Here is a 25488-nt window from a genome sequence, read left to right on the forward strand (position 1 = left end):
TGAGGCAGATGCAGCACAATTGGAAATACCCTTTATCCTAGAGGAATTGTCTAGTGTAATTAAAAATCTCCCATCGGGTAAAAGCCCTGGTACAGATGGGTTTACAGTGGCTTTTTACAAAATGAAATTTTCACAGATTAAATTTCGCTGACATTGCTCACAGCCCTGCAAGTCCTGTCCCAGGGTGCACCAACCCCTTCAGCATTCTTACTTGCCCACATCACTGTCATACCTAAAGAGGGAAGAAGATCCTCAGTTATGCGCTAGCTACCACCCCATATCCTTGATAAATACTGATGCAAAAATATATGCAAAATTGATAGCAAATAGATTGGAAGGTATGCTTGAGTCCCTAATCCACCCGGATCAGGTAGGATTTGTCCCTTCAAGAGAAGCTCGTGATAATACTCTAAAATCTTTTACTTTTATTAACTATGCCAAGCGGCATTCTATCCCATGCATTTTACTCTCATTAGATGCAGAGAAGGCCTTCGACCGGGCGGACTGGGGATTCCTGTAAGAAATGCTGGTGTAGCTGGGAGTGGGTCCAGTAATGCTCCAATGTGTTCGAGCTCTTTATTCAGGTCCCAAGGAACAAAGTCCACGTAAATGGTTTTTTATCTCCTACTTTTAAAATTAGCAATGGCACACGCCATGGAAGTCCCCTTTTTCCCGATGCTCTATGCTTTAGTGATGGAACACCTTCTGAATGCTATAAGAAACAATCCCAATATCAAAGGCTTGCAGATTGGACAACATCAGATTAAGTGCTCAGCATTTGCTGATGATGTTTTATTGTATATTTCCCAACCTCGTACTACTTTGCCCGCCCTCATGTCTACTATCAGGCAATACAGTCATTATAGCAATTTTAGAATCAATCTTACTGAAAGCACTGCTCTAAATATATCTTTGTATACTCGCCTTGTGCAATCCTTCAAGTCTTCTTATCGTTTTCATTGGCCTTACGAACACCCACACTCTCAATTACTTACCTCTGCTATGCACTTTACAGCGAGATCTCTCTAACTGGGAGGGTAAACTTTTATCTTGGCTAGGCAGAATAAATGTATTGAAGATGAATATTCTACCACGCTTATTATACCTCTATCAAACAATGCCCGGTACGCGCCCTAAAACACTATTCCACGCTGTAAACAAACTGTTCAAACAGTTTGTATGGGCGTCCAAGCGGCTTAGCGTAGCACATCACATTCTAACACAGAAAAAAAGGAAAGGAGAATTGACACTACCTGATTGCCTCCTAAACGATATGGCTGCAACCACAACAAGAATACTTGACACATCGCATAGCCACTCATGTAAACTGTGTATACAGCTAGAGAGTGCTCACACAGACTTACCCGTGATGACTCTTCCCTGGTTCCTGGGAGTGGCTTGGTCCAAGTCCAGTGTTGTTGATCTGCCATGTGTGGTTGGGAGAGTAGTTGCAACTTGCAAGATGCATCTCTCTATCACAATGCTTTTCTATATGGATGGCCTGCTGACACCGATCATGGGTAACAAGGAATTTGTTCCGGGCCTGCAACCTTCTTTCTTGGGTAAGTCCCGGACGAACATAGGTTTGATATTTACACATGTTTTATCATCTGGCCAATTTAAATCATATGAGGATCTGTCATGATCTAGGGGTATGTGGACCCATTATGCCACTCGACTGTAGCGGAGTGGCAGCCGGAGAAATCACAGTCTATACAAAGTCTATTGAAAGTCCTTAGCACAAGGGTACCTGTAAAAGTCCAGGCAGTAGCAGAGGCTTTGCCACAGATGGAGCTTGAAATGGCAGGTGGCGCCAGACATGGCAGATGATAGCAGGAGTGGCAGGTGACACCAGACTTGGTGGATGACAGCAGACGTGGCAGATGACACAAGATGTGGCTTATGACAGCAGGCGTGGCAGATGACACTAGACGTGTTGTATGACAGCAGGCGTGGCAGATGGCACAACACGACTCCAACACTAGATAAGGCTCGGGAAAAAACAGAGCACGGGATACAGGATACGGGATAAGGGGACACTGGGAGCAGGATACAACTAAGGGATCATTTGCAATACGAACATGGGTAGACAACAACAGTGCTCAGGCAAGGAATGAAAGGGCAGGGGATTTCTTATAGTCCAGGGTGAACTGGGGCTAATTAGACATTATTTGCATGTGCGCGTACTGGCCCTTTAAGGCCGGGCACGAGCGTGCGCGCACCCTAGAGGACACTACAGGGCAGAGCGGCAGCATGTGCTGACGTCTCCGAGGAGTGAGACATCGGACAGAAGACAAGAGACTGCGGTGGCGGCCGTCAGAGGGTAAGGAGAGGCGGCAGTCCGCGACTGTGAACGTTACAGGATCTAGTACCGGAAGATTCCAGAACACAATGGGACTACTTCCAATTTAACCAGTTCAGGACCGGGCTATTTTGCGCCTTCAGGACCAGACACCGTTTAGCCATTTTTAGCACGTGTTAGTTAAATGGCTATAACGTTTTTATTTGTTGGGCTAACGACGTGATTTTTGCGATGTTTTTTCCGTAGACAATGCAGGTTTCATTTTTTATCGTTTTTATACACACCTTTTTTGCTATTTTAGAATTTTTATTCAGGAAAAGTAGGGAAGCAAACATCCAAACATAGCAAGAAGGCTTCAAATAAAACAAATAGAGAATATCAGACATGAGCCGAAAACAGCCAGGAGCTGTGTGATGTCAGCAAGTATATTAGAAGCAGCACCACAGCCAGCCATATAAAAGAGTTACACCTAATGCTACATTATATAAATGCATTATCTTGACCTAGTAGGCATTGAAGATACAGAAATAATGCAGGCTTAAATGACAAATTCAACTCTGCTAAATCTATAGAGCAAATATAACTGTCATATAGCCTGTAGCACAGTAAAAGGGGTGGCCACTTTATAGGAAAATTTACTAAAAGGCTATATGCTGTTAAGTTGTGGCACATAAACCTATAACGGTCTTTAAACCTGCCAGCTAAAAGCCCTGTAAATTGAAAGCCCAAGATCCAGCTGCCTGTATCTGTGCATGCACTAGACATGTTCAGTTACTCTTCAGCACCTGCACAAAAGCAGATGCAGCCAGGGACAGCCAGGGAAGTGGTCATGTGAGATTTAGGAAAATCTCCTATAAACTGGCCAACCCCTTTAAGGACAGTAAGTGCTTGCCAGCTGCATGCTACAGATAGGTCCTTCCTTACCTTTTCTCTTATCGCAACATATCCTGAGATGTGTGGCACGAGATGACTAGCTTTGACATAAACATGATTTTGTGATACTCTGTCACGAGATGTCTATTCTCTGTGTGTCTATGTGTGGTAACCCAATGGTTGTGATGTGAAATACATCCTGTAAAAGGTTTTGCTAGACTGCCACAATATTGTGTTCAATTTTTGTACTGAGAAACTGGCATCCTTACAAAATTCAAGCAAAGGTGAGGGTAGACGTATCTGTACCTTTCCTTAAGTTTTTCTACTTCAGGTTTCGTATTAGTTTAAGTAACATCTATTTGGTTTTCTATAAGTTTAAATATCATCTATATGGAGATGCTTAGGGTTGAGTTTGTCACATGCAGTAGCACTGAATGCATCATTTTATCACAACTATTAGCAGTAGCTATACATAATATTCAATTTTCTTAACCAAGTGAGTTTTAAGAATGCAGAAATAATGCAAAGAATGAGATGACAAATTCAGCTCTGCTATGCGTTTAGTAGTACTGTATGTAGCCTGTAGCTGAGTTAATAATTGTAGACGCCTGCCAGCTGCAAGCAATCTTGATACAGTACTCACATTTCCATTTAGCAGTGCCAGTCATGCCTCCTAAGTAGCAGATCACCCAGTATGTTGTCTCCGTATAGACGTAAATTGACTAGCTCTTTGACGAGTAATTCTCCACTCCTCCAGATAAGACATTGCGACTCTGTGGGGTGGCGATGAAGTCTATACATATAATGGAGTGGCATATGCTGGGCGATGAATTGGCCAGGCTCCTGTAGCCTTCAGGACTGAATAGGATGCAGCCTAGTGCTGAGCTCTGATTGGTCGCCTGGCTATACATGAAGAAGAGCAGTCCTTCAGCACCATGGACAGTGCAGTGCTTTGCACTGATGAACAGCAGCTCTGCACTTGGGATCTTTCTTCTTACTTTCTTAGTATTTTCCTAGTTACTCATGATGGTGTTAATTCATGTAGAATATATATATATACCTCTTAGTGCTAAAAAACAACAACTATTTTGTTCTTGCTATGACTATTCACCTGTTTTCATTCCTGTAACCTCCTGCTGGACCTGGATCTGATAGAGGGTGCTGTTTGTGGATGGTGGATTACAAGCCCTGGACACTTCAGACTTCAATGGATCTAAGGAGAAGTTGGAAAGTATGTAAAGTGTGATGCTGTACAAGCTGTATGAAGCAGAGTGGATCTGATCACACAGCAGAGTGCATTGTCTGAATGCAGTCCCTCAATATCACCCCTGAGCTTATTGCCAGGCTCCTGCAGGAGAATAATGTCACCCGGGAGCAGTTCATTGAGCTCTACCAGCTGCAGCCACTTGTCTACATCCCGGAGCTCCCTGTCCGCACTAAGGTTGCTTTTGTGACAATATGTGTGCTTATATTTGTGCTGGCACTGTTCGGAAACTCTTTAGTCCTCTACGTGGTGACCAGAAGCAAAGCCATGAGGACGGTCACCAACATTTTCATCTGCTCTTTGGCTGTAAGCGACTTACTTATTGCTTTTTTCTGTATCCCGTTCACTATGCTCCAGAACATCTCATCCAACTGGCTGGGAGGTGGGTATCTGTCATCTGGAAACAGTAAGGATAAAGCATGCTGTTACTTGTAGTGAGATTCATCAAGTGTCATATCACACAGCTATCCTCTGATGGGAAGAATCTTATCAGAGAAAATTACTGCATACGGTGCTGCCAACTAAACATACCTGCTATATTGCTGAAAAGTGTAGTCACTACTATGTCATAAATGTACTTCTTCCATCAGAAAATGTTGTTTTCATGTACAAACCCATAAATCCCAGTCTAGAAATGCCTTGTAGAGCTTTGTTGTTCAACATGATCGATAGACAGACAGATAGATATGAGATAGATAGACAGACAGACAGATAGATAGATAGATAGATAGATAGATAGATAGATAGATAGATAGATAGATAGATAGATAGATAGATAGATAGATAGATAGATAGATAGTGAGATAGATAGATAATGAGATAGATAGATAATGAGATAGATAGATAGATAGATAGATAGATAGATAGATAGATAGATAGATAGATAGATAGATAGATAGATAGATAGATAGATAGATAGACAGACAGGCAGACAGACAGACAGACAGACAGACAGACAGACAGACAGATAGATAGATAGATAGATAGATAGATAGATAGATAGATAGATAGATAGATAGATAGATAGATAGATAGATATGAGATAGATAGATAGATAGATAGATAGATAGATAGATAGATAGATAGATAGATAGATAGATAGATAGATAGATAGATAGATATGAGAGAGATAGATAGATAGATAGATAGATAGATAGATAGATAGATAGATAGATAGATAGATAGATAGATAGATAGATAGATAGATAGATAGATAGATAGATATGAGATAGATGGATAGATAGATAGATAGATAGATAGATAGATAGATAGATAGATAGATAGATAGATAGATAGATAGATAGATAGATAGATAGATAGATAGATAGTAGAGAGATAGAATTCCAAATCTATCAATCTGTCTGTTAAATAAATCCACTTTTAACTGTTGACTTGAAGCTTCATTTTTCTCAAAGAGGTTCTGCAGTAGCTAGGCCAATGTATAATTACATCTCAGGTTCATCAATAGTTGGGATATAGTATATCATGTATAGTATACACCCATTTTTATAGTCAGTTTAGTCAAGAATAACCAATACTGCACTGTCAGTTATTAAATGCCGTCCTGTCTCACCAAAGCCTGATCAAAGCTCATATATATCATTTTTATTACTTTCACATTAAATATGGAACACCATCCAAATTCTTTTTTGGATATTGGACATATGCAACAGTTATTATGCAATTTAAATAGGTTTGTTCATAAGAAGGGCACTAAATCTGTTACTGTGTTTTAGTTTGAACATTTAGCTGCTATAGGACTTGCCGTAGGGCTCATGCACACATCTATTTTATGGCTCTGTGTATAAGGTAAATATTTAGTGCAGGATCCAAATCGGTGCTCGCCTTTTCCAAAGAAAGGCTTTCCTGCTCTCTCAGGATGGGATTTGATCCTGTCCATGTCACTATATAACCGGTCTATGCCATTTTTTTGTATCACTCTAATTGCTGTCCATTGGAATGTATTAGGCTAAGGAAATTTAGCTAAATAAAAAATAATCACTGCGATATCTCTGTGATAAATCGCTGTCCATAGGAATGCATTGAGATGCTTGAAAATTTCTTCAAAATCACTCCAAATAATGCCTCATGCAAACGACCGTGTGCGCCATCAGAGAATCGGGTCAGTTTTCACTGAGCCGATTCACCAGCTAAAGTGAATGGGTCCGTGAAGACTATCGGGTGCCAATCGGATGCGAGTGGCACATCAGTCGTGTGCAACTGGCATAACTATGTAGCTCTGAAATCCCAGGATGTAGCGATTATAAAAAAAAAATGCTAGCAAATCACTTTACTAATGAGATTTTGAAGAGATTTTGAAGCTACTTAATGCATTCCTCTGGGCAGCAATTTATCACAGCGATATTGTAGCGATTTATTTTTTGTAGTGAGGCAAATAGCCCTAGCCTAATGCAATCCTATGGACAGCAATTAAATTACTCACTGCAAAAAAAAAGTCTAAGTCTAGACCAGCCTTAAGGCCTCCTTCACACACAGAAAATGTTTGGCATCAAAAAATGCTTCTGAAAACGCTAGCAGTTATGAAATTTAACATGCGTTATTTATGGCGTTTTAAGGGCACATTCACACGTGGCGGAATTGCTGTGCTGTTGAATTCCGCTGCGGACAGTCCGCAGTGGAATTCTGCCACAGCCGTTTTTTTCATTTCTTTCTATACATTTTTAGGAAAGTTAGTTCAGACGATGCAGAAAATAACTGTGGGGAAATTAGGCTGTGGTGCGGAATTTTCCCTCCGAAGCATGCACATGACGTTGTGGAGAAGAAGCGGAATTTCACTGCGGATTTCAGCCTTTACAATGCAAAAACTGAAATCTGTGGCAAGTCCGCTGTGATTTCTGCAACGTCTGAATTACCTGTCAAATATGCAAATGTTGGTGCAGATTCGTTGCGTAATAGCCCCAAATCTGCACCAACATTTGCAGCGGAAAAATTCCGCCACGTCTGAACGTGCCCTAAGTGTCATTTTTTGTGGCGCTTTTTATGTGGTATTACTTTGTACATGCTTTTTTTTCTGTCGTTTTTGAAGTCCTATAGAGAAGCCTATGGGAATGTTTTTGCAGGAATTCCAGTTTGTTTTACAGGAACTTTGGTTTTCCACAATCTAGTTTGATCTAGGATTGCTTCATAATAATAATAAGACCGTTGCGGAAGACCCAAGCCCCCTTTAGCAATTGGCTTGTAGAGAACCTCTGCCGCCACTCTAGGATGGGAATGTTTCCGTATGTATTTATTAATTATACATTGGAACTTTTTGAGGTAAGATACCAGTAATAAAATAGGCACGTATTTTTGGTAGGACCATCATCTTAACAGCAGATATTCTCCCCTCCCAAGATTCGTCATATTTCAGGTAAGTGGATAATTGTGCCTCTACTTTCAGTACCAAAGGTAAATAATTGTAGAAGAGATAGGTGGGACATGTAAGTTGTATTCCTAAATAAGTGATTGATTCCTTGGCCCAAGCAAAGGGAAATTTATATTGAAGAGATTCCAGAGTTATATGTGGAATGTTCATACTCAAAATCATGGCTTTAGTAACATTAATCTTACAATACGAAATTGCACTAAATTTCTCTAGTATTTTAGTAACCGCTAACAGGGATGTCTCAGGAACCCGAGATAGCAATGAGCACATCATCCGCAAACAAGCCGATTTTATGAGTGACGTCTCCTACCTTTATCCCGCTGATGTCAACTGAAGACCTTATTGGCATTGCTAAGGGCTCCATCACTAATGTAAAAATAAGTGGAGATAAAGGGCAACCTTGCCGAGTCCCGTTAGTGATATTAAATATTTTCGATGTACATCCTGAAGTAAATACGATTGGAGAAGGAGAAGAATATAAGGCCATAATACTATATTGTGCTACTCCAATAATACCAAATGCCTCCAAAATTTCCCTCAGATATCCCCAATGGACCCGATGAAATGCCTTCTGCACGTCCAAGGAGAGAAGCAGAGAAGGCATCCGATCACGCTCCACTAAACCCAGCAGATCTACAAACCTCCTCGTTCCATCAGATGAAAGCCGTCCTTTCCAAAATCCCACTTGATCTTGGTGGATTAAATTAGTTAAAATAGAAGTGTGGCGTTCAGCAAGTATTTTAGAAAACAGTTTTAAGTCTGTATTCAACAGCGAAATAGGTCTAAAGTTACCTGGTCTGTCCAAGGTTTTTCCAGGTTTGGGTAGGATAACTACTGTGGCCCGTAACATCTCTTCAGGAAATTTACTACCTTACTGCACAATATTAAATAAACTAAGCAAATGGGGAAGTAGAGTAGAGCTGAGTGTCTTATAATAATCGGTGGTATGGCCATCCGGGCCTGGAGCTTTATGAGGTTTCAAGGATCTGATGGCGGGAAGAATTTCAGTTTCAGAAATACAAGCAGAAAGCATTTCCAATTGCTGAGAAGATATCTTTTAAAAATGAGGAGATATCGGATATAGTAGGCTGTGGAGTATCTAAATTATCTGTAAGATTATAAAAATCTGTATAATAATCTGCCATCACATTAGCTATGTCTTGGGGATTAAATACCTTTTCATTTTTACTATTATAAAGGAAGGGAATCCTAGATTGAGACGATCTGTACTTGAGATTTGAAGCTAATAAAGCACTAGTTTTATTATTATATCCATAATTTCGTGCTATAACCTTTCTCAATGATTGCTCATATTTATAGAGATCGAGTTGATGAAGTTGAATCTGCAGATTTCTAATCAAATCAGCCTTTTGCTGACAGTAAAGCTGTATGTTAGATGCGCTTAATTGAGTAATCGTAGAGGATATGTGAAATATTAACTAATTTCTCTGTTTTTTGACTCTAGCTGCCATACTTATAAAATGACCTCGTATATAAGCTTTGTGTGTGCACCAAAGTGTAGCCGAAGATATGTCAGTAGTGTCGTTAGTCAAGAAAAATTCTTGTAATAAGTCTGCGGATGCATTGGCAAATTTAGGGGCTAGTAAAAAATAATTGTTAAGTCGCCATCGAGATGTAGGAGGATTATTATATTGTTCCGCAATGGATCAATAGATTGGCGCATAATCAGACCGGTCAATAGTTCCTATTTTAGTAGATATGACATTTTGGAATAGTAAGCTATCCGCAAAAAACATATTGATATGCAAGTACATTTTATGTGGATGAGAAAAAAAGGTGTAGTCTTTTTCCGAGGGATGTTGAAGTGGCCAAACATCCAGAAACATCTCTTTTTGGGTGATAATGTATAAATCAGAAGGTTTATCCGAACCCGAGGTGGCTATGGAGTCTAGGGATGGCCACAATATTTTATTGAAATCTCCCATAAGTAACAACGATCCTAACCTGTGCTTATTAATGAGTTTAAATACCAACTGAAAAAAACGCATCTATTTCTGACTTGGAGCATATATCGAAACCAAAGTGTATGTGACATTATTGATGTTGCAAATAAACATCACAAACCGTCCATGTGGATCAATGTAAGAAGCCCTGAACTGAAAAGCCACAGAGTTTTTAATGGCAATAGCTACTGCTCGTTTTTTCCGTACTGCCAGAGATATATAGATATTCGAAAATTGTTTATGATGCGGTCTACATATATCTGTCTTATTTAAATGAGTTTCTTGGATGCAGATAATATCCGCATGGGATTTTTGTGTTTCTCTCCACAACATAGATCGTTTAAACAGACTATTATGTCCCTCTGTATTAATCAAAACTATCTGTAACACTATGTTAAGATATGAAGTGAACTTCTAATAATAACCTCTTTTGGTACCCTCTCTGTTACTTCAACATCAAAATAGGAATTTCCATAATATATTCTACATGCCTGGTATAGACCAGTAGGAATAAAAATACATAACAAACAAGCAAACAGTTTCCCGAAGGAGAGGACATCAAAACCTAAGGTTAGATGTGAGGGGGGGGGGGGGGGGAGGTGAAACACATCACTTGCAGTGTATCACTGTGAACCGTACCTTGGCATTAATAAAATATAACAATAAGTTGTGATAGAAAATCATGTCATAACGTTTGCATGACCATGTACAAAACTCTTCTATACATAGCAGATCTTATCCAGAATAATTAGAGAAATATAACAGTCAATCAGGGGCCTTAGTTACCCACTCCTCCTCTAGTCCGGGTGAAGATCTTGATCTTGGCGAGTTGGGTAAAGAAGCATTTGGAGATAGTCGCCATTCCTGGACTATTTGCATGACTTTAGCTGGAGTATTCACAATCACTTTTCGACCGTCTTTTGTGATAACCGGCTTTACTGGGAATCCCCATCTATACTGAATATTATGTGATCACAAAATCTTTTGGAACTCTCTTTGTCTAGCCAATGTGACAGCAGATAAATCTGTGAATACTGACGGGAAGGATCGGTGGGTGTCTGGCAGCTTTAATCATCTTCCCTTTAAAATGATAAAAGTTCAAACGAGAAATCACATCTCGCGGAATGGCGGCAGGCAAGTTTTTGGGTTTTGGTAAACGATACTCTCTATTAATGAGCAAATCTGATGGAGGTGCCTCAGGTAAAAGCTTCACAAAAAAGTCAGTAAGAAACTCACCAAGTTGTTCTGGTTTAACCGATTCAGAAATGCCTCTAAACCTCACGTTATTGCGCCGTGAGCGATCTTCTAAGTCTGCTATCTTCATGCGCAGTGTCCCCACCTCCTCTTCCAGAGAGCTATTGAGATCCACTAGCTCATTATGTGCTGCAGAGAATTCTGCCATTTTGTTTTCCATATGAGATGTACGTTCTCCTAGTGTGGAGAATTCTGCTTGTATATTCATAAATGCTACTTGAATATCTGTCTGGAGAGAGGTTCTCAGGCCTTCCAGTAGAATTTTAAGAGTGTCCTCAGATACAAGCGTAGCATGGGATTGTGAGGTATGTATAGCTGGTGATACACATGTCTCTGTGCTGCTCATTTGTACCATAGGAGATAGAGTAGGGAGAGTAGCATAGGTACTCACTTGACTCCTAGAAGTGTCGCTTCGTAACTGAAGTGAAGAGCCGTGAGGAGATTGGAGGTGTCCTGGAACACTGGCCAAAGAAAGCAGTGAAGAAGCTGGGGAGGAGGGTCCCCCATCAGCCGTTACGGCATCCTGATTGCTGCCGGCGCCATGTTGGGACCTTGTGGAGGGAAAGAACTCTGTGAGCCTCGCAGAGCTTTCTTTCTTTTTGTCTTTCCCCATGATATAGGGCAGTAAGATAGGTCTTCAATCCTGCTTGGATAATCTATCCGTCCTGTTACTTGCCGTTTAGAGCCCCTGTAATGCCCAGTGCTACATTACTGAGGTAAACACATCTCACTCCATGCTTGTCCGCCCCCCCCCCTTTTGGTAGCATTTTTAGTGGTGTTTTTCATTTGGTGTTAGTTTGTACATGTTTTTTGTTTTTTCTAGCTTTTTTTTAAGTCCTATAGAGAAGCCTATGGGAAAAAAACGCCATACCCAAAGCATGTTGCGTTTTAAAAAAATACGCCATGAACCACAAAATTTCATCAAAAATGCCACAAACCAAAATGCAGTTGTATGTAGTGCATTTCATATTTGACTACAAACTTTAATGTAACTTTATTTCTTGGCATGTAATTTAATACGTCTAGAATTTCAGCACAAGAAAAGGACTTCAGTCTCAGGGATTGGTCTAAAGATAATTTTGTAAAATGTAACTTCCCAGGTGCCTTATTCATGTCATTACTATTATTGGATTTGGAAGCATACAACTTTGTATAATAACAGAGCATTTCCCTCATAACATCCCTCGTTTCATGACATATAATTCCCTGTTCATTTCTGATTTCTAGAACTTGTTTCTGTTCTTCTTCTAACCTAGCATTTTTATACTTATCTTGAATAGAGTCCCAGTTACATTTCGACGGGTCAAGGATAAATATGTCTTCCCTGCGTTGAACCTCAGCTGCCAATTATGCCATATGGGGCAAGAGCAAATTTTTTCTGGTAGGTAATACTTCTCAGAAAAAGCCCTCGTTCATAAGTTTCAAAACCAATCCCACACCCATAAAGCATTGGATGAACCCTTATTCGACAGAAAGAATCTCTGATACCGTTCTCTTAGTTCAGAGTAATTATTCCGATCCTCAAGCCAATGTTGTTGAAGCCTAAATGCGCGAAGGCCAATTGGTTGAACTAACCACACGGATACTTCTATAGGTTTATGATCCGATACACATCTAACACAGTATTTAATACATCCTACAGTTGCCTAGCCCAAATGATCTGTTAGTAAATAATCAATTCGAGAGATTGCACTGTAAGATGCAGAACACATTTTGTATTCGGATTCAACAACCGCCAGGCATCTAATAACCCAAAATTTCTGATATATTTGTTGAAGTTGTATTCAGAGGTCTCGGGTAAATTAGAGTCAATGGGCCACCTATCCAAGCTGACATCCATAACCTTGTTAAAATCACCTATAATATATTCTGGACATTTAGGATTAGCCGCAACAAATTGATGGATAGCATCTAAAATAGATGTTTTGTATCTAGGCAGAAGATAAATTGTATCAATTGTATATAAATATATTCCTTCCAGTTTACAATAAAAATTCCCGGTTTGTCGACCATTTATTTAATAACTTCGACATTAGATTTCTTGTGAATCAGGATCGAGACTCCTCAAGCATACTCTGAAAAACAAGAATGATATGCCAATCCAACACATTTTCTATTCAGGAGTGAAAGATCAGTCAAGGTTTTCAATTTTAGAGTTACAAGTTTGAATAGCAGAGAGAATCTCCCTTAAAGAAGGTTCAGAGGAACTAGGTAAATGACGATAAGATTCAGACAATTGATATCCCTCTATATCTGTCTCATCTCGGGACTTACTTAGATCAGGTTCACTGGAACCATCAAATTTAGGAACCTGATCCTCGCAGGCATCAGGTTTGCTATTTATAGCCCATACCAGGCCAATAGATTGGCGTGGCAAAACCCTTTAGGTTTCATAGTGGTAATAGGCGAGTGGGGCGCTCTACTTCCCTCATCCACCTTGGTACCTTTCTGTTTGGGTTGAACTTTTTGCAATTAATTACATATTTTTTTTATGCAAATTTAGAGTGAAGCATATTAAAAAAATTAAAAATAAATAACTTCTATAAAAAATATGTAACTAGGGCAGGAGTGTTCCCATTCAACAAAGGACAGACAAATCCCCCCCAAAGTTTTAGTTAAATAAGAAAAATAGACAAACCACTAGGATAGCGCTTATAGAGATTACTCTTTCAGCTACTAGATATTCTCAAAACCCACACTTTCCGTCAGAGTTCCCAGTCCCACAGTTAATTTCCGACAGTCACAGACAGAAAACAACCAGGATGAACCTGGTCTGCAAAGGAGGATTACAGCCAGTGGGTACTTTGCTCCTTGGTTCAGAATGGTTTAACAGCTATAATCAGTCTGTGATTAAACCATTATTATCCAACCACCGAATTTCTTTGTATAATTCTCAGAAAAGTAAATATCCGATCAGTTTCGCAAAGATTTTAGTGACAACAGCTTCAGCAACTTCGAAAAGTATCAAACACAGTGTCCATGTGCTTCTATGGCTTCACCAAACCAAGACCACTGACAAACTTTTCATTTATATAGTCAGTAGGCTGGTGTCCCACGTAGAGTAAACGCTGCATAATTTCCGCAACGGAATTCTGTGAAAAAGTAAAATGCAGAAAAGTTGTGTGGAAAGTGTTCTGCGATGCGACTTTTAATTCCGCAGCATGTCAATTTATGCTGCGGGTTCTGTGCACAGATGCCCCGTGTTTGGCCCATAGACTGCAATGGCGAGCATAAATTTTGCAACAGATTTGTTTTCTTCTGGTTTTTACAGAGGAGACATAACGGAGACGCAGTTAAAACCGCTGGAAATCCACAGGTGCACATATACTTTGCTATAATCAATGTTTAACACAAAATCTGCAGCAATATGCGCAGCAGAAACGCACTATTTGGTGTGGATTTCTGTCACAGATTTACCAGCGTTTTTTTTAGATTCTGCTGCAGATTTTTTTGTTGCAATAAATCTTCAGCGTATCTTGTTTGGGAACATACCCTTGATCTTTATTAGGATAAAAGTGAAAAACCCCTTTAATTTTATAACATTTTGAACACCCAACTAAGCAGCCATGATGGCATATCTGTAGATTACAAAAAAGTATTATAGATATTAATGATGGTATTAATATTATAAAGTTGCTAGTGGCAAAGACAAAAATGGCAAATACAAATTTCCAACAAAGCATTTAATCAAGGAGCAGTGCGACGGAGCATATTATAATAGTATACAAAGTATACAAAGTATATTTTAACAGTATATGAATATAAAATCAATAAAATAAAACCATAAAACAATAAATCCTAAATAGCAGTGTCAAATATAAGTTGTCACACCGGCAACCAATTGCACAACTGCCCTTTTTTGAAATGTTGGGGGAAATCCATGGAAACACAGTGATAACATTAAATCCATGCAGATGTTTTCCTTAGTTGGAGTTAAACCTAAGACACCAGTGCTGCCACTGAGTGCCATACTGTCTGCTGGACTTCATGTTATTGGAAGCATTCCATGACCATACGACAACCAGACAATGTTGATTTTTTTTAAAGATTTGATGGCTGTGCCCCCTACACTACATTGTCTCTCCCCTGTCATGATATCTGATAGAGCACCACCACCATCATTTAAAGTAGCACAATCACTACCAACAGGCAATATAGCAGTATTGATATGTTGGTGGCATGCTTCCTGACTTGACACATTGAGCTGGATGGATGACCATACAACTAGGATGGTAACAATGGTCAGAGTCTACCTGGAGTGCACTCTGTCTCCAAAGTTGGGATCCAATGGCCCTCTAGGTCAAGGTAGTTTATTAGCTGCAGAAAACAGCATAGTATGCCTTAGTGCTAGGTGAGACAGTGTTCCCTGTGGCTTTCCTTAGTTAAGAAATAGAGAACCTGAAGAGAAGACAGAAGCCATTTCTGCTTACACAGCACATATTGCCATTGCCTCTGTTGGGTGCCCACTGGCATGGCAGAACTGCTGGGTCTTGGCAGAACGAGTTCAACTCTGTGTGTGACTAATGCCACCACAGTAGGCTGTGACCCATGTAGCTGGGGCTCCTGTACATGCTACAGTTACAGCGGAAAACTGCATTAAAAAAAAATTTGCACAATGATTTTTGTCCTCAAAATTGAGACCTTGATCCAGAGCCTGCATCAGGAGCCACTTCTTAAAGGGGTCTCCATTGGGGACAAAGTGCACTCCACAGCTGCTTTTCCTGATGACTTGCTTATTTTCATCACTAACCCCTCCATAGCTCTACCGCGACTTAAAGAGGTATTTACCCAATTTGGTGATCTATCCAATTTCAAAATTAACTCTAGCAAGTCCGAAGGGCTTTGTGTTTCCTGCACTCCGGCTCTGTTAACGTCTCTGAAACGAAACTCCCCCTTCTCACTACGTTCGGACAGCATAAAATACCTGGGAATTAATTTAACTCCCTTGCCTGACAAGTGGTATCACAGTAATTACACACCCTTGCTCTCTGATATTAAAAACACTATCTTGTCTTGGCAAATCCCATATATCTCCTGAATTGGTAGATCCAACTTACTGAAGATGGTCAAACTCCCTAAACTTCTCTATCTATTCCAAACTCTCCTGATTGTCCTTCCAAAAACCTTTTTTGCGGCCATCAGACAACAGTTTTCTAAATGCATTTGGAGCAATACTAAACCCAGAATAGCATTTAGCACACTTGTCCTTCCTAAACGCTCAGGTGGGATAGGGCTTCCGGATATATAATCCTATTATCACTCCGTACAACTAGCCAGGCTTACTGAGTGGTTTGACCATTAGTCAAGTAGACTTGGGGTTCCCGTGGAGGATTCTACCATAGGCATCCCCCTTACCTCCCTTCTGTGGCTTGACAAACCTAATGCAGCCTACTTTTTGTCTAGTAACTCTCTTACTACGGTTTCTTATCAGACATGGACTACGGGTGAGGGGATGAAATCCCTGCACCAAATTCCATATCCCCTGATGACGGTCAGAGACCTTGTGCAGTCACGGACTGAGAGATTTGGGGACTGCCCTTCCCTTCCTAGAGCAGCGTCCTGCAGCACATACGATTTCATACTGATTAATGTCTCCGTTCCTACCCTCCACAAACTGAGGTCTCAGCCAGGATTCTCGTCCCTCAATTTCCTCTCTTACTTTCACCTCAGAAGATGTTACCTGGGAGCGCTTAGACAGGGACCACTTGACCGCCCGTCATCTTGGTTGGAAAAAGCCCTCCTCCTTCACCAACCACCTAAAAAGCTTATTATACTATACTATAACAATCTCATTAAGATGAATTTATCGGTACAGCCTTCCTTTATTAAATCTTGGGAGTTGGAACTGAATACTACCTTTTCTGACAAGGACACCAAGGAAATTTTTAGAAACTCCCTTGAGACCTCTAGATGTATTAAACTACAAGAATCCTCATACAAACTAAACTGACCTCTAAATGGTACAAGACTCCATGGGTATTGAATAAAATATGTAACGGAATCTCCCCTGACTGTTGGAGGTGTAAAAAAGCCCCGGGAACATATCTACATATATGGTGGGAATGTGAGAAGATCTTCCCCTTTTGTGACCATATACAAAATACCCAAAGAAGACCTTTGCGACAAGTCCTGCGCACGATTTGTCTTGTCAATATATACCCCAAGGGTCAGCCAGAAAATACTTTAAAAGTGTACACCATCTTGGATGACCAGAGCAACCGATGACTTGCAAGGTCCGAACTCTTTGATCTGTTTAACTTAAATGGGGATGCTTACCCATATACCTTGAGTACTTGTAGTGGCGTTACAAAGGTTTATGGAAGGAGAGCCAGTGGACTCATGGTAGCTTCTCTCAAAGATAATCTGGAGATACCCTTACCCATACTTGTTGAATGCAACCAGATACCATTCAACAGAGAAGAGATTCCTACACCAGAGGCAGCTCTTCAACACCCTCATCTCAGAGATATAGCCAATGAAATACCAGCTCTTGACAAGAGTGCAGAGATTCCACTTCTGCTAGGTAGAGACATTCTCAGAATACACAAGATTCGCCAGCAAATTAGTGGACCACATGATGCACCATTTGCCCAGTGCCTCGATTTAAGTTGGGTTATCATAGGCCTACCAATATTTCCTCGTTTAAGACACACATCTTACCAAATGGTCGCAGCACTTATTTTCAGCCATGGGGGTCACTTCTCAGGGGTTTCTTTTTATTATTTCACATCAGAGCCTCTGCGATTGTGAACCAATACTGTGTAAATCGCCAAATTAGGCATCAATTTCGCATGGTACTCTTTCACTCCTGAGCCCTGTCGAATGTTCAGGCAAAAGATTAGTGCCTCATGTAGGGTGATTCTAAATTGGGAAACACAGCATAATAATTAGAGAGCTGTCTAGTTATGGTGGCACAAGCTGGGCACAACATATTGGCATATCTATGGAAAAAAATCCCATTTTCACTCCAACATCGAGTGCACATTAATTTCTGCAAAACACCTGCGGGGTTAACATGCTCACTACACGCCTAGGTGAATACCTTGAGGGTTGTAGTTTCCAAAATGGGGTCACTTCTGGGGGATTTCTACTGTTTTGGTCCCACAGGTGCTTTGCAAATGCTACATAGCGACCAGAAACCAATCCATCAAAATCGTCACTCCAAAAGCAAAATGGCACTCCTTCCCTTCTGAGCCCTGCCGTGTGCCCAAAAAACAGTTTATGACCACATGTGAGATACTGTTTTACTCGGGAGAAATTGCTTTACAAATGTTTTGGTGCTTTTTCTCGTTTAGTCCTTTTTAATGAAAAATATTGAGCTAAAGCTACGTCTTATTGGAAAAAATTTTTTTTTTATTTTCACTGCCCAATTTAAATAAAATCTATGAAACACCTGTGGTGTCAAAATGCTCACTACACCCCTAGATTAATTCCTCAAGGGGTGTAGTATCCCAAATTGAGTCCCTTTTGGGTAGTTTCCACTGTACTGGTAACTTAAGGGCTTTACAAAAGCAACATGGTGTCAAGAAACCAATCCAGCAAAATCTGTGCTCCAAAAGCCAAATGGCACTCCTTCTCTTTTGATCCTTGCCGTGTGCCCAAACAGCAGTTTATGACCACATATGGGGTATTTCCGTACTCCAGAGAAGTTGCTTTACAAATGTTGTGGTTCTTTTTTTCCTTTATTTGTTGAGAAAATTACAAATTTTGAACTAAAGCTACGCCTTATTAAAGAAAAAGGATTGATTTTATTTTCACTGCCCAATTCTAATAAAATCTATGAAACACCTATGGGGTCAAAATGCTCACTACTCCACTAGATGCATTCCTCAAGGGGTTTAGTTTCCTAAATGGAGTCACTTTTTGGGCGTTTTCACTGTTTTGGTCCCTCAGGGGCTTTGCAAATTCGACATGGCCTCCACAAACCATTCCTGCAAAATTTGAGCTCCAAAAGCCAAATGGTGCTCTTTCCCTTCTTAGCCCTGCCGTGTGTCCAAACAGCTGTTTATGACCACATTTGGGGTATTTTTTTAGTCAGGAGAAATTGCTTTACAAATGTTGCAGTGGTTTTCCTCCTTCAGTCCTTGTAGAAATGAGAAAAAATTAGCTAAACCTACATTTTCTTTGGAAGAATGTAGATTTTCATTTTCACGGCCTACTTCCAATAATTTCTGCAAACAACCTGTAGGGTCAAAATGCTCACTATAACCCTAGATAATTTCCTCAAGGGGTGTATTTTCCAAAATGGGGTCACTTGTGGGGGGTTTCCACTGTTTTGTCCCCTCAGGGGCTTTGCAAATGCGCCATGGCCTCCGCAAACCATTCCTGCTAAATTTGAGCTCCAAAAGCCAAATTACGCTCTTTCCCTTCTAAGCCCTGCCGTGTGTCCAAACAGCCATTTAGGACCACATGTGTGATATTGTTTTACTCGGTAGAAACTGCTTTACAAATGTTGCAGTGCCCTTATGGAAATGAGAATTTTTTTTCTAAACCTACAGTTTCTTTGAAAGAATGTAGATTTTCATTTTCACGACCTACTTCCAATAATTTCTGCAATAAACCAGTAGGGTCAAAATGCTCACTATACCCCTAGATAATTTCCTTGAAGGGTGTTGTTTCCCAAATGGAGTCACTTTTGGGGGATTTCCACTGTTTTGGCCCCGCAAGACCCCTTCAAACCTGACATGGTGCATAAATATATTTTTATAAAAAGGAGGCCCAAAATCCACTAGGCACTCCTTTTAGTCTGAGGCCTGTGCTTCAGTCCAGTAGCGCACTAGGGCCACATGTGGGTATGGTATTGTCCATGGCTGCGGGCCGTCTGGTTTACTTACCTCCTGACACCCGCAGCCATGGATCTGTGAGCGCTGGTCCCCATCTCCTTCCTATGAGACACTAGCGCTCACTTACTCTCCGGTCCGCTGTGTCCAGTAGAGTGCGCGCGCGCACTCGTGCCCGATCTTAAAGGGCCAGCTCGCGCACATGAAAACAATCATCTTCATCAACTCACATGTTCCTGGACCATAAGAATGCCTCTACCCTTCTGATCCTTGCCTGAGAGTTGTTTGTCATATCCTAGTTTGTCTAAGCAAATGGTCTCCTAGTGTTTCCCAGTTCCAGTGTTCCCTGCTCCTGTATCCTGTATCCCGTGCTATCTTGGTCAAGTGCCGTGCTATGCTCTAGCCATGCTGTGCTGTATCTACACCTGTCCTGCTACTCCACGTCTGACGTCTACATGCTGCCTAGTCCCAGCTGAGCCTGCCTTGCTACTGTCCGAGCTGCCACAGGAACCCTATACGAACTATAGACTTTGACCTGCACCCTGTTGGCCAGCTGCCATACAGCCAAGGCGGTACGGCCCAGTGGGTCCACGAACCCTACGTGATAGATATTTCCTAAAACTGTAGAACCTGGGCAATAAGTATTGGGTTGCTTATTTCTGGTAAAACTTTGTGTTACAAAAAAAATGGATTAAAATGTAATTTCTGCAAAAAAAAAATGAAATTTGTAAATTTCACTTCTACTTTGTTTAATTCCTGTGAAACGCCTAAAGTGTTAAGAAACTTTCTAATTGCTGTTTTGAATACTTTGAGGGGTGAAGTTTTTAAAATGGGGTGACTTATTGGGGGTTTCTAATATATAAGGCCCTAAAAGACCCTTTATAACTGAACTGGTCCCTGAAAAAATAGCCTTTTAAAATTTTTTTGAAAATGTGAGAAATTGCTGCTAAAGTTCTAAGCCTTGTAACTTCCTAGAAAAATAAAAGGATGTTCAAATAACGATGCCAATCTAAAGTAGACATATGGGGGATGTTAATTAGCAACAATTTTGCGCGGTATAACTGCCTAACTTACAAGCAGATACATTTAAATTTAAAAAATGCTAATTTTTGCAATTTTTCACAACATTTTGGTGTTTTTCACAATTAAATACTAAATGTACCAAGCAAATTTTGCCAGTAACATAAAGTCTAATGTGTCAAGAGAAAACAATCTCAGAATCGCTTGGATAGGTAAAAGCATTCCGAAGTTATTACCACATAAAGTGAAACATGCCAGATTTGAAAAATGAGTCTCTGTCAGGAAGGTCAAAAGTGGCCAAAGCGGGAAGGCGTTAAGGGGCCCCGTTCCAGAGATAGGTACGGATCATAATAGGTGTATTTGTCTTAAATGTCCCTGATGGGAAAACCCCTTTAAAGTGATTTTAAAAATTCTGACATGGACTACGTCTAAGTGTAAAAAGAATGAGAAGCCTTAGCTGCAGCTTAAGGTCTTGTGTGTAAAAGTATATGTACTGTATGATTAAAAGATTATTCCACCAAGAACATTTATTTAAAGAGGATCTGTCACCAGTTTATTAATGCCCTATCTCCTAACTAATCTAATAGGCGCTATGATGCTGATAACTACAGTGTGATTTTTTTTTTTTCGAAAACGTTTATTATTTGCTAAGTTTTGAGCATTTTTCTAAATATACTAATTTGGCTATACTTGCCAAATGGGAGGTTACTCTTTCTTTTCACTCTGGGCGGTGTAATGTTTTCTGTATGATGCTGTCCAATCAGCATTATACAGTTCTACTCTTCCCAGCCCAGCAACACAGCCTGATCATATAGTATACAGCTTCCATTCCCGACTGTGTTTTTAACTGGTGATACCTCCGGTTGATTCACAGCTAGAACTACGATCCTGGTGCCATTTGAAAGATTAGAACATCATCTTTCATATGCCAGAACCACTGTTCTAGGTCGTCCGCAGCCCGTCTTTTTAAAGTGATCCCCCTTCCCTCCTGCCTCAGTCTTTCACACTGTGTGAAGCAGCCTCATGCTGATAGGACAGCGTCAGAGGCTGTGAGGTAGCTACTCCTCAGGAGAATGGCTGGTGTGGGCACCCACTTGTCAAGTATAGCCTCATTTGCATATTTTGAAAAAAGCTCATAACTTTTAAAATAATAAACTTTTTTGTACACAATTTTCACTAGTGTTATCAGTGTGACAGCGCCTATTAGATTAGCTAAGAGATTGGGCATTACTAAACTAGTTACAGATCCTCTTTAAATGTTAAAATTGTTTATTCATTTTTGAGACCTATCAGGTTATCCACTAGTAAAAGGGATCAATTTAATCGGCTTTTCCCAACAAACACATGTACACCTGTCTACAGTATAAGGGATACATGTGTGATTGCTGGGGGTCTGACCGCTGGGGAGAACAGGGGACTCAAAGTCCCCAGAAGTGCTCCATGAGAATGGAGCGTTGGTGCGCATGCTCGACCAGTGCTCCATTACTTTCTTTGGAGATTCGGTGGACTTTTCGGATCTTGTGGATAGGGGATACATGTGTTCTGTGGGAAAACCGCTTTAATGAAAAAAACGCCTTTTTCTTCATTCCTGTAGTGTTGAAAGACCATAATATCACCTTCTGAGTATGTTTTCAGGGTGCAGTGTACAGATGGTGAACTTTATTTTGTTCTTCCTTGGTAATTTCACAGGTGCCTTTGCTTGCAAAATGGTTCCATTTGTCCAGTCTACAGCCATTGTCACAGAAATCCTCACAATGACATGCATTGCCGTAGAAAGACATCAGGGAATCATACATCCTCTAAAAATGAAATGGCAGTACACTAATAGAAGAGCATTCACAATGCTGGGTAAGCAATTTAATGTAAAGCTATTAATAAATTCTGACAAATGTGACAGATTGATGGCTGGTGTCGTGTGTGTTGGTCAAAGCTTTCTTTTCCACATAATTAAACATTAGCGAATCATTTTGACTGATTTGTATTTCACCAAAGTCATTGATTTGCCAGTCCTTAGAATACAATGGGAAAATCAATTGTCTAAGAATTTCTAAAATTCACCAAAATTAATCTCAAACTTGATTTGCAAATTAGCGAAACTAACATGTAGAAAAGGATTTACTCATCTCTATATATGGTTTTATAATGATGTATTATTAAGAAGAAAGAAATAGAAGGAAGTTCACAGATCAGGGCAATAATATCGGATCACAATTGTATAAACATTGTTATATTATTATTAGATTATATGTTGGACCACATACAGCGTTTGGTCATAAAAAAATTAAGTTAGTTGGCTTTATACTTATGTTACCTAGTTTGTACTTTTTTCCCAGTTTAAGCCTTTTACTAGCTTACTTTTCAAGATATAGCACATGGTTTATTTTCACAACATAACATGGTGTGAAAATAAAAAGTGAAGGCTTGCCTGGCTGACAACGAACTCTCGTGACTCCACCATAAACATGCACACTCGGCTCTACAGAACATGCATGTTTATTTCAGTGAAGAGAGGGAGATGAGCCGCTGCAAGATGTGGATGCCTAGTCCTACTCCCCCCCAACAACTGCCATCACAGGCCCCCACCTTTTATCCAAGGTGTATGACCAGCATGTAGAACTTAGCACGCAAAAGGTCCGCAACTCCCCAGCATGAAAATAGGATGTTTATGGAGATCCTTTTAAAGCACAGTTTATATGTTTTAAAATAGACAGGATTCTATATGCTTAGCTATAATTATAGTAGATTAAGGAAGATCTACTGTCATTTCTATAATGTTTTATCTCATATGCAGTGGCTTAGCTATAGGGGTCGCAGCGGTTGCAGTTGCGACCGGGCCCCTAAGCCTGGGGGCCCACGGGCCCCCGTTGCCATACAGCATGTTTCCTAAATAAATCTTCTGTGCAGTGAAGCCGGCACTTCCTGGTAACGGTCACATGGTAAACTTAGTGTACCATGTGACCGTGTTGTCACGTGACACGTCTTCCAGACAGAGCAGTGGAAGAGTCGGTGCGGAGGACTCCAGGAGGACTGCAGTCTGTAATGTAATGTATTGTGTTGTAATGTAATGTAATGTATTGTGATGCCTTGTAATGTATTGTGTTGTATTATGCTGTTTGCGGTGGAGAGGGGGGGAGCGTTAAATCACAGCCCCCCTCCTCTCTCCACCGCAAACTGCACAATACAACACAATACATTATAGTAACACATGACTATGAGAGCGGGACTGCGGCTGTGTAAGACAGTCATTGCCCCGCTCCTGAGTCCTGACATGTGCGCGCCGTCAGGATGATGCGATGCGGCCGACGCTGCACTAATGATCTGCGGCACTGAAGACAGAACATGGCGGGTGCACTACAAAACACCCCCATGTTCTGTCCTCCGTGCCTGAACCGCCGCTCATTAGTGCAGCGCCGGCCGCATCACCTCATGCTGACCGCGCGCGCACTTACTGTCAGGAGCGGGGCAATGGCTGTATTACACAGCCGCAGCCCCGCTCTATAACGGCGGAGATCAGAGAAACCTCTCATCTCCGCCGTTATTACCGTGAATGCTGCGATCAAAGCAGACTGCAGCATTCAAGGGAAAATGAGAAGGGGGGATGCCCCTTGGATCGTGTCACAGGGAATTCCTGTGACGCGATTGAGGGACATACCATATATGGGCAGACAGCCCAGGGTCCATTGAAGGACCCCAGGGCTGTCCTACCATATTTCCTGTTGTTAGGGCATACTGAGGTATGTCCTAACAACTGCCTGTGTACTATCAGTACACAGGCTAATGTACTGGCATATAGATATATGCCTGTGTACTATCAGTACACAGGCTAATGTACTGGCATATAGATATATGCCTGTGTACTATCAGTATATAGATATATGCCAGTACATTAAAGTTTAAAAATAAAGTAAAAACTAAGTAATGTTAAATAAAAAAAATACACATACATCTTTTTTACAATAAACATTAAAGTAAGATATACACATAATCGGTAAAATAAAAACTGCTTTCTATCACTTAGGCCCCATGCACACGACCGGGCCGTCGACTGCCACCCGTATGGGAGCACGGCCCGCAAAATGCAAAAGAATGGACATGTTCCATAATTTTCGGAACATTTCTACGGCACGGACACCCATCCGTAGCGCTACGGAAATGTGTCCGCGCTCAATGAAAGTGAATGGGTAGTGTGCATGGGGCCTAATTGTGAGGCACAAGGTGCGATGATGAATTTAACCTCCATGTGCTTCACAGTAATAGTAATTAACCCCATCATGTACCTTACATATTAACCCATTATGACTGAGAAACATGATGGGGTTAATTACTATTAATGTGAGGCACATTAAAAATTCATCACACCTCATGCTTCACATTCGAAAACAAAAGAACTTTTTTATTTTTATTACTGTTGGCAAAGTAAACGAAGTATCGGTATCGAAGTCCAAATTTTGGTATCGTGACATCCCTACACTGTGGGTCGCGTCCCCTTGGGGGTTCGTGTGAAGACCTCCGGGGGGTCGCGAGTCACTCACCGAGGTCCCGGTTCCGTTCAATCCTGGAACAAGGAGCTGACATTGCCTTGATCCAGCATTCACTGTGCCCTGAGCGGCTCGACGCAGGCAGGAGTGATGGACCAAAATCATCGC

At 40.8% G+C, this 25488-nt stretch overlaps 1 protein-coding gene across 1 annotated transcript in view; it reads left to right on the top strand.

Moving 5' to 3' along the window:
- Positions 1 to 3864: 3864 nt before the first annotated feature.
- Positions 3865 to 25488, top strand: part of QRFPR (pyroglutamylated RFamide peptide receptor) — a 73985-nt gene continuing 52361 nt past the window's right edge. The window contains exons 1-2 of the mRNA XM_075849721.1: positions 3865 to 4821; positions 22532 to 22690. Of these exons, the coding sequence (XP_075705836.1) occupies positions 4482 to 4821; positions 22532 to 22690 (499 nt within the window). The 5' untranslated portion in view covers positions 3865 to 4481. The remainder of the gene's footprint in view (positions 4822 to 22531; positions 22691 to 25488) is intronic.

The sequence above is a fragment of the Rhinoderma darwinii genome, chromosome 1 (assembly GCF_050947455.1).
Source record: "Rhinoderma darwinii isolate aRhiDar2 chromosome 1, aRhiDar2.hap1, whole genome shotgun sequence".
Taxonomy (NCBI): domain Eukaryota; kingdom Metazoa; phylum Chordata; class Amphibia; order Anura; family Rhinodermatidae; genus Rhinoderma; species Rhinoderma darwinii.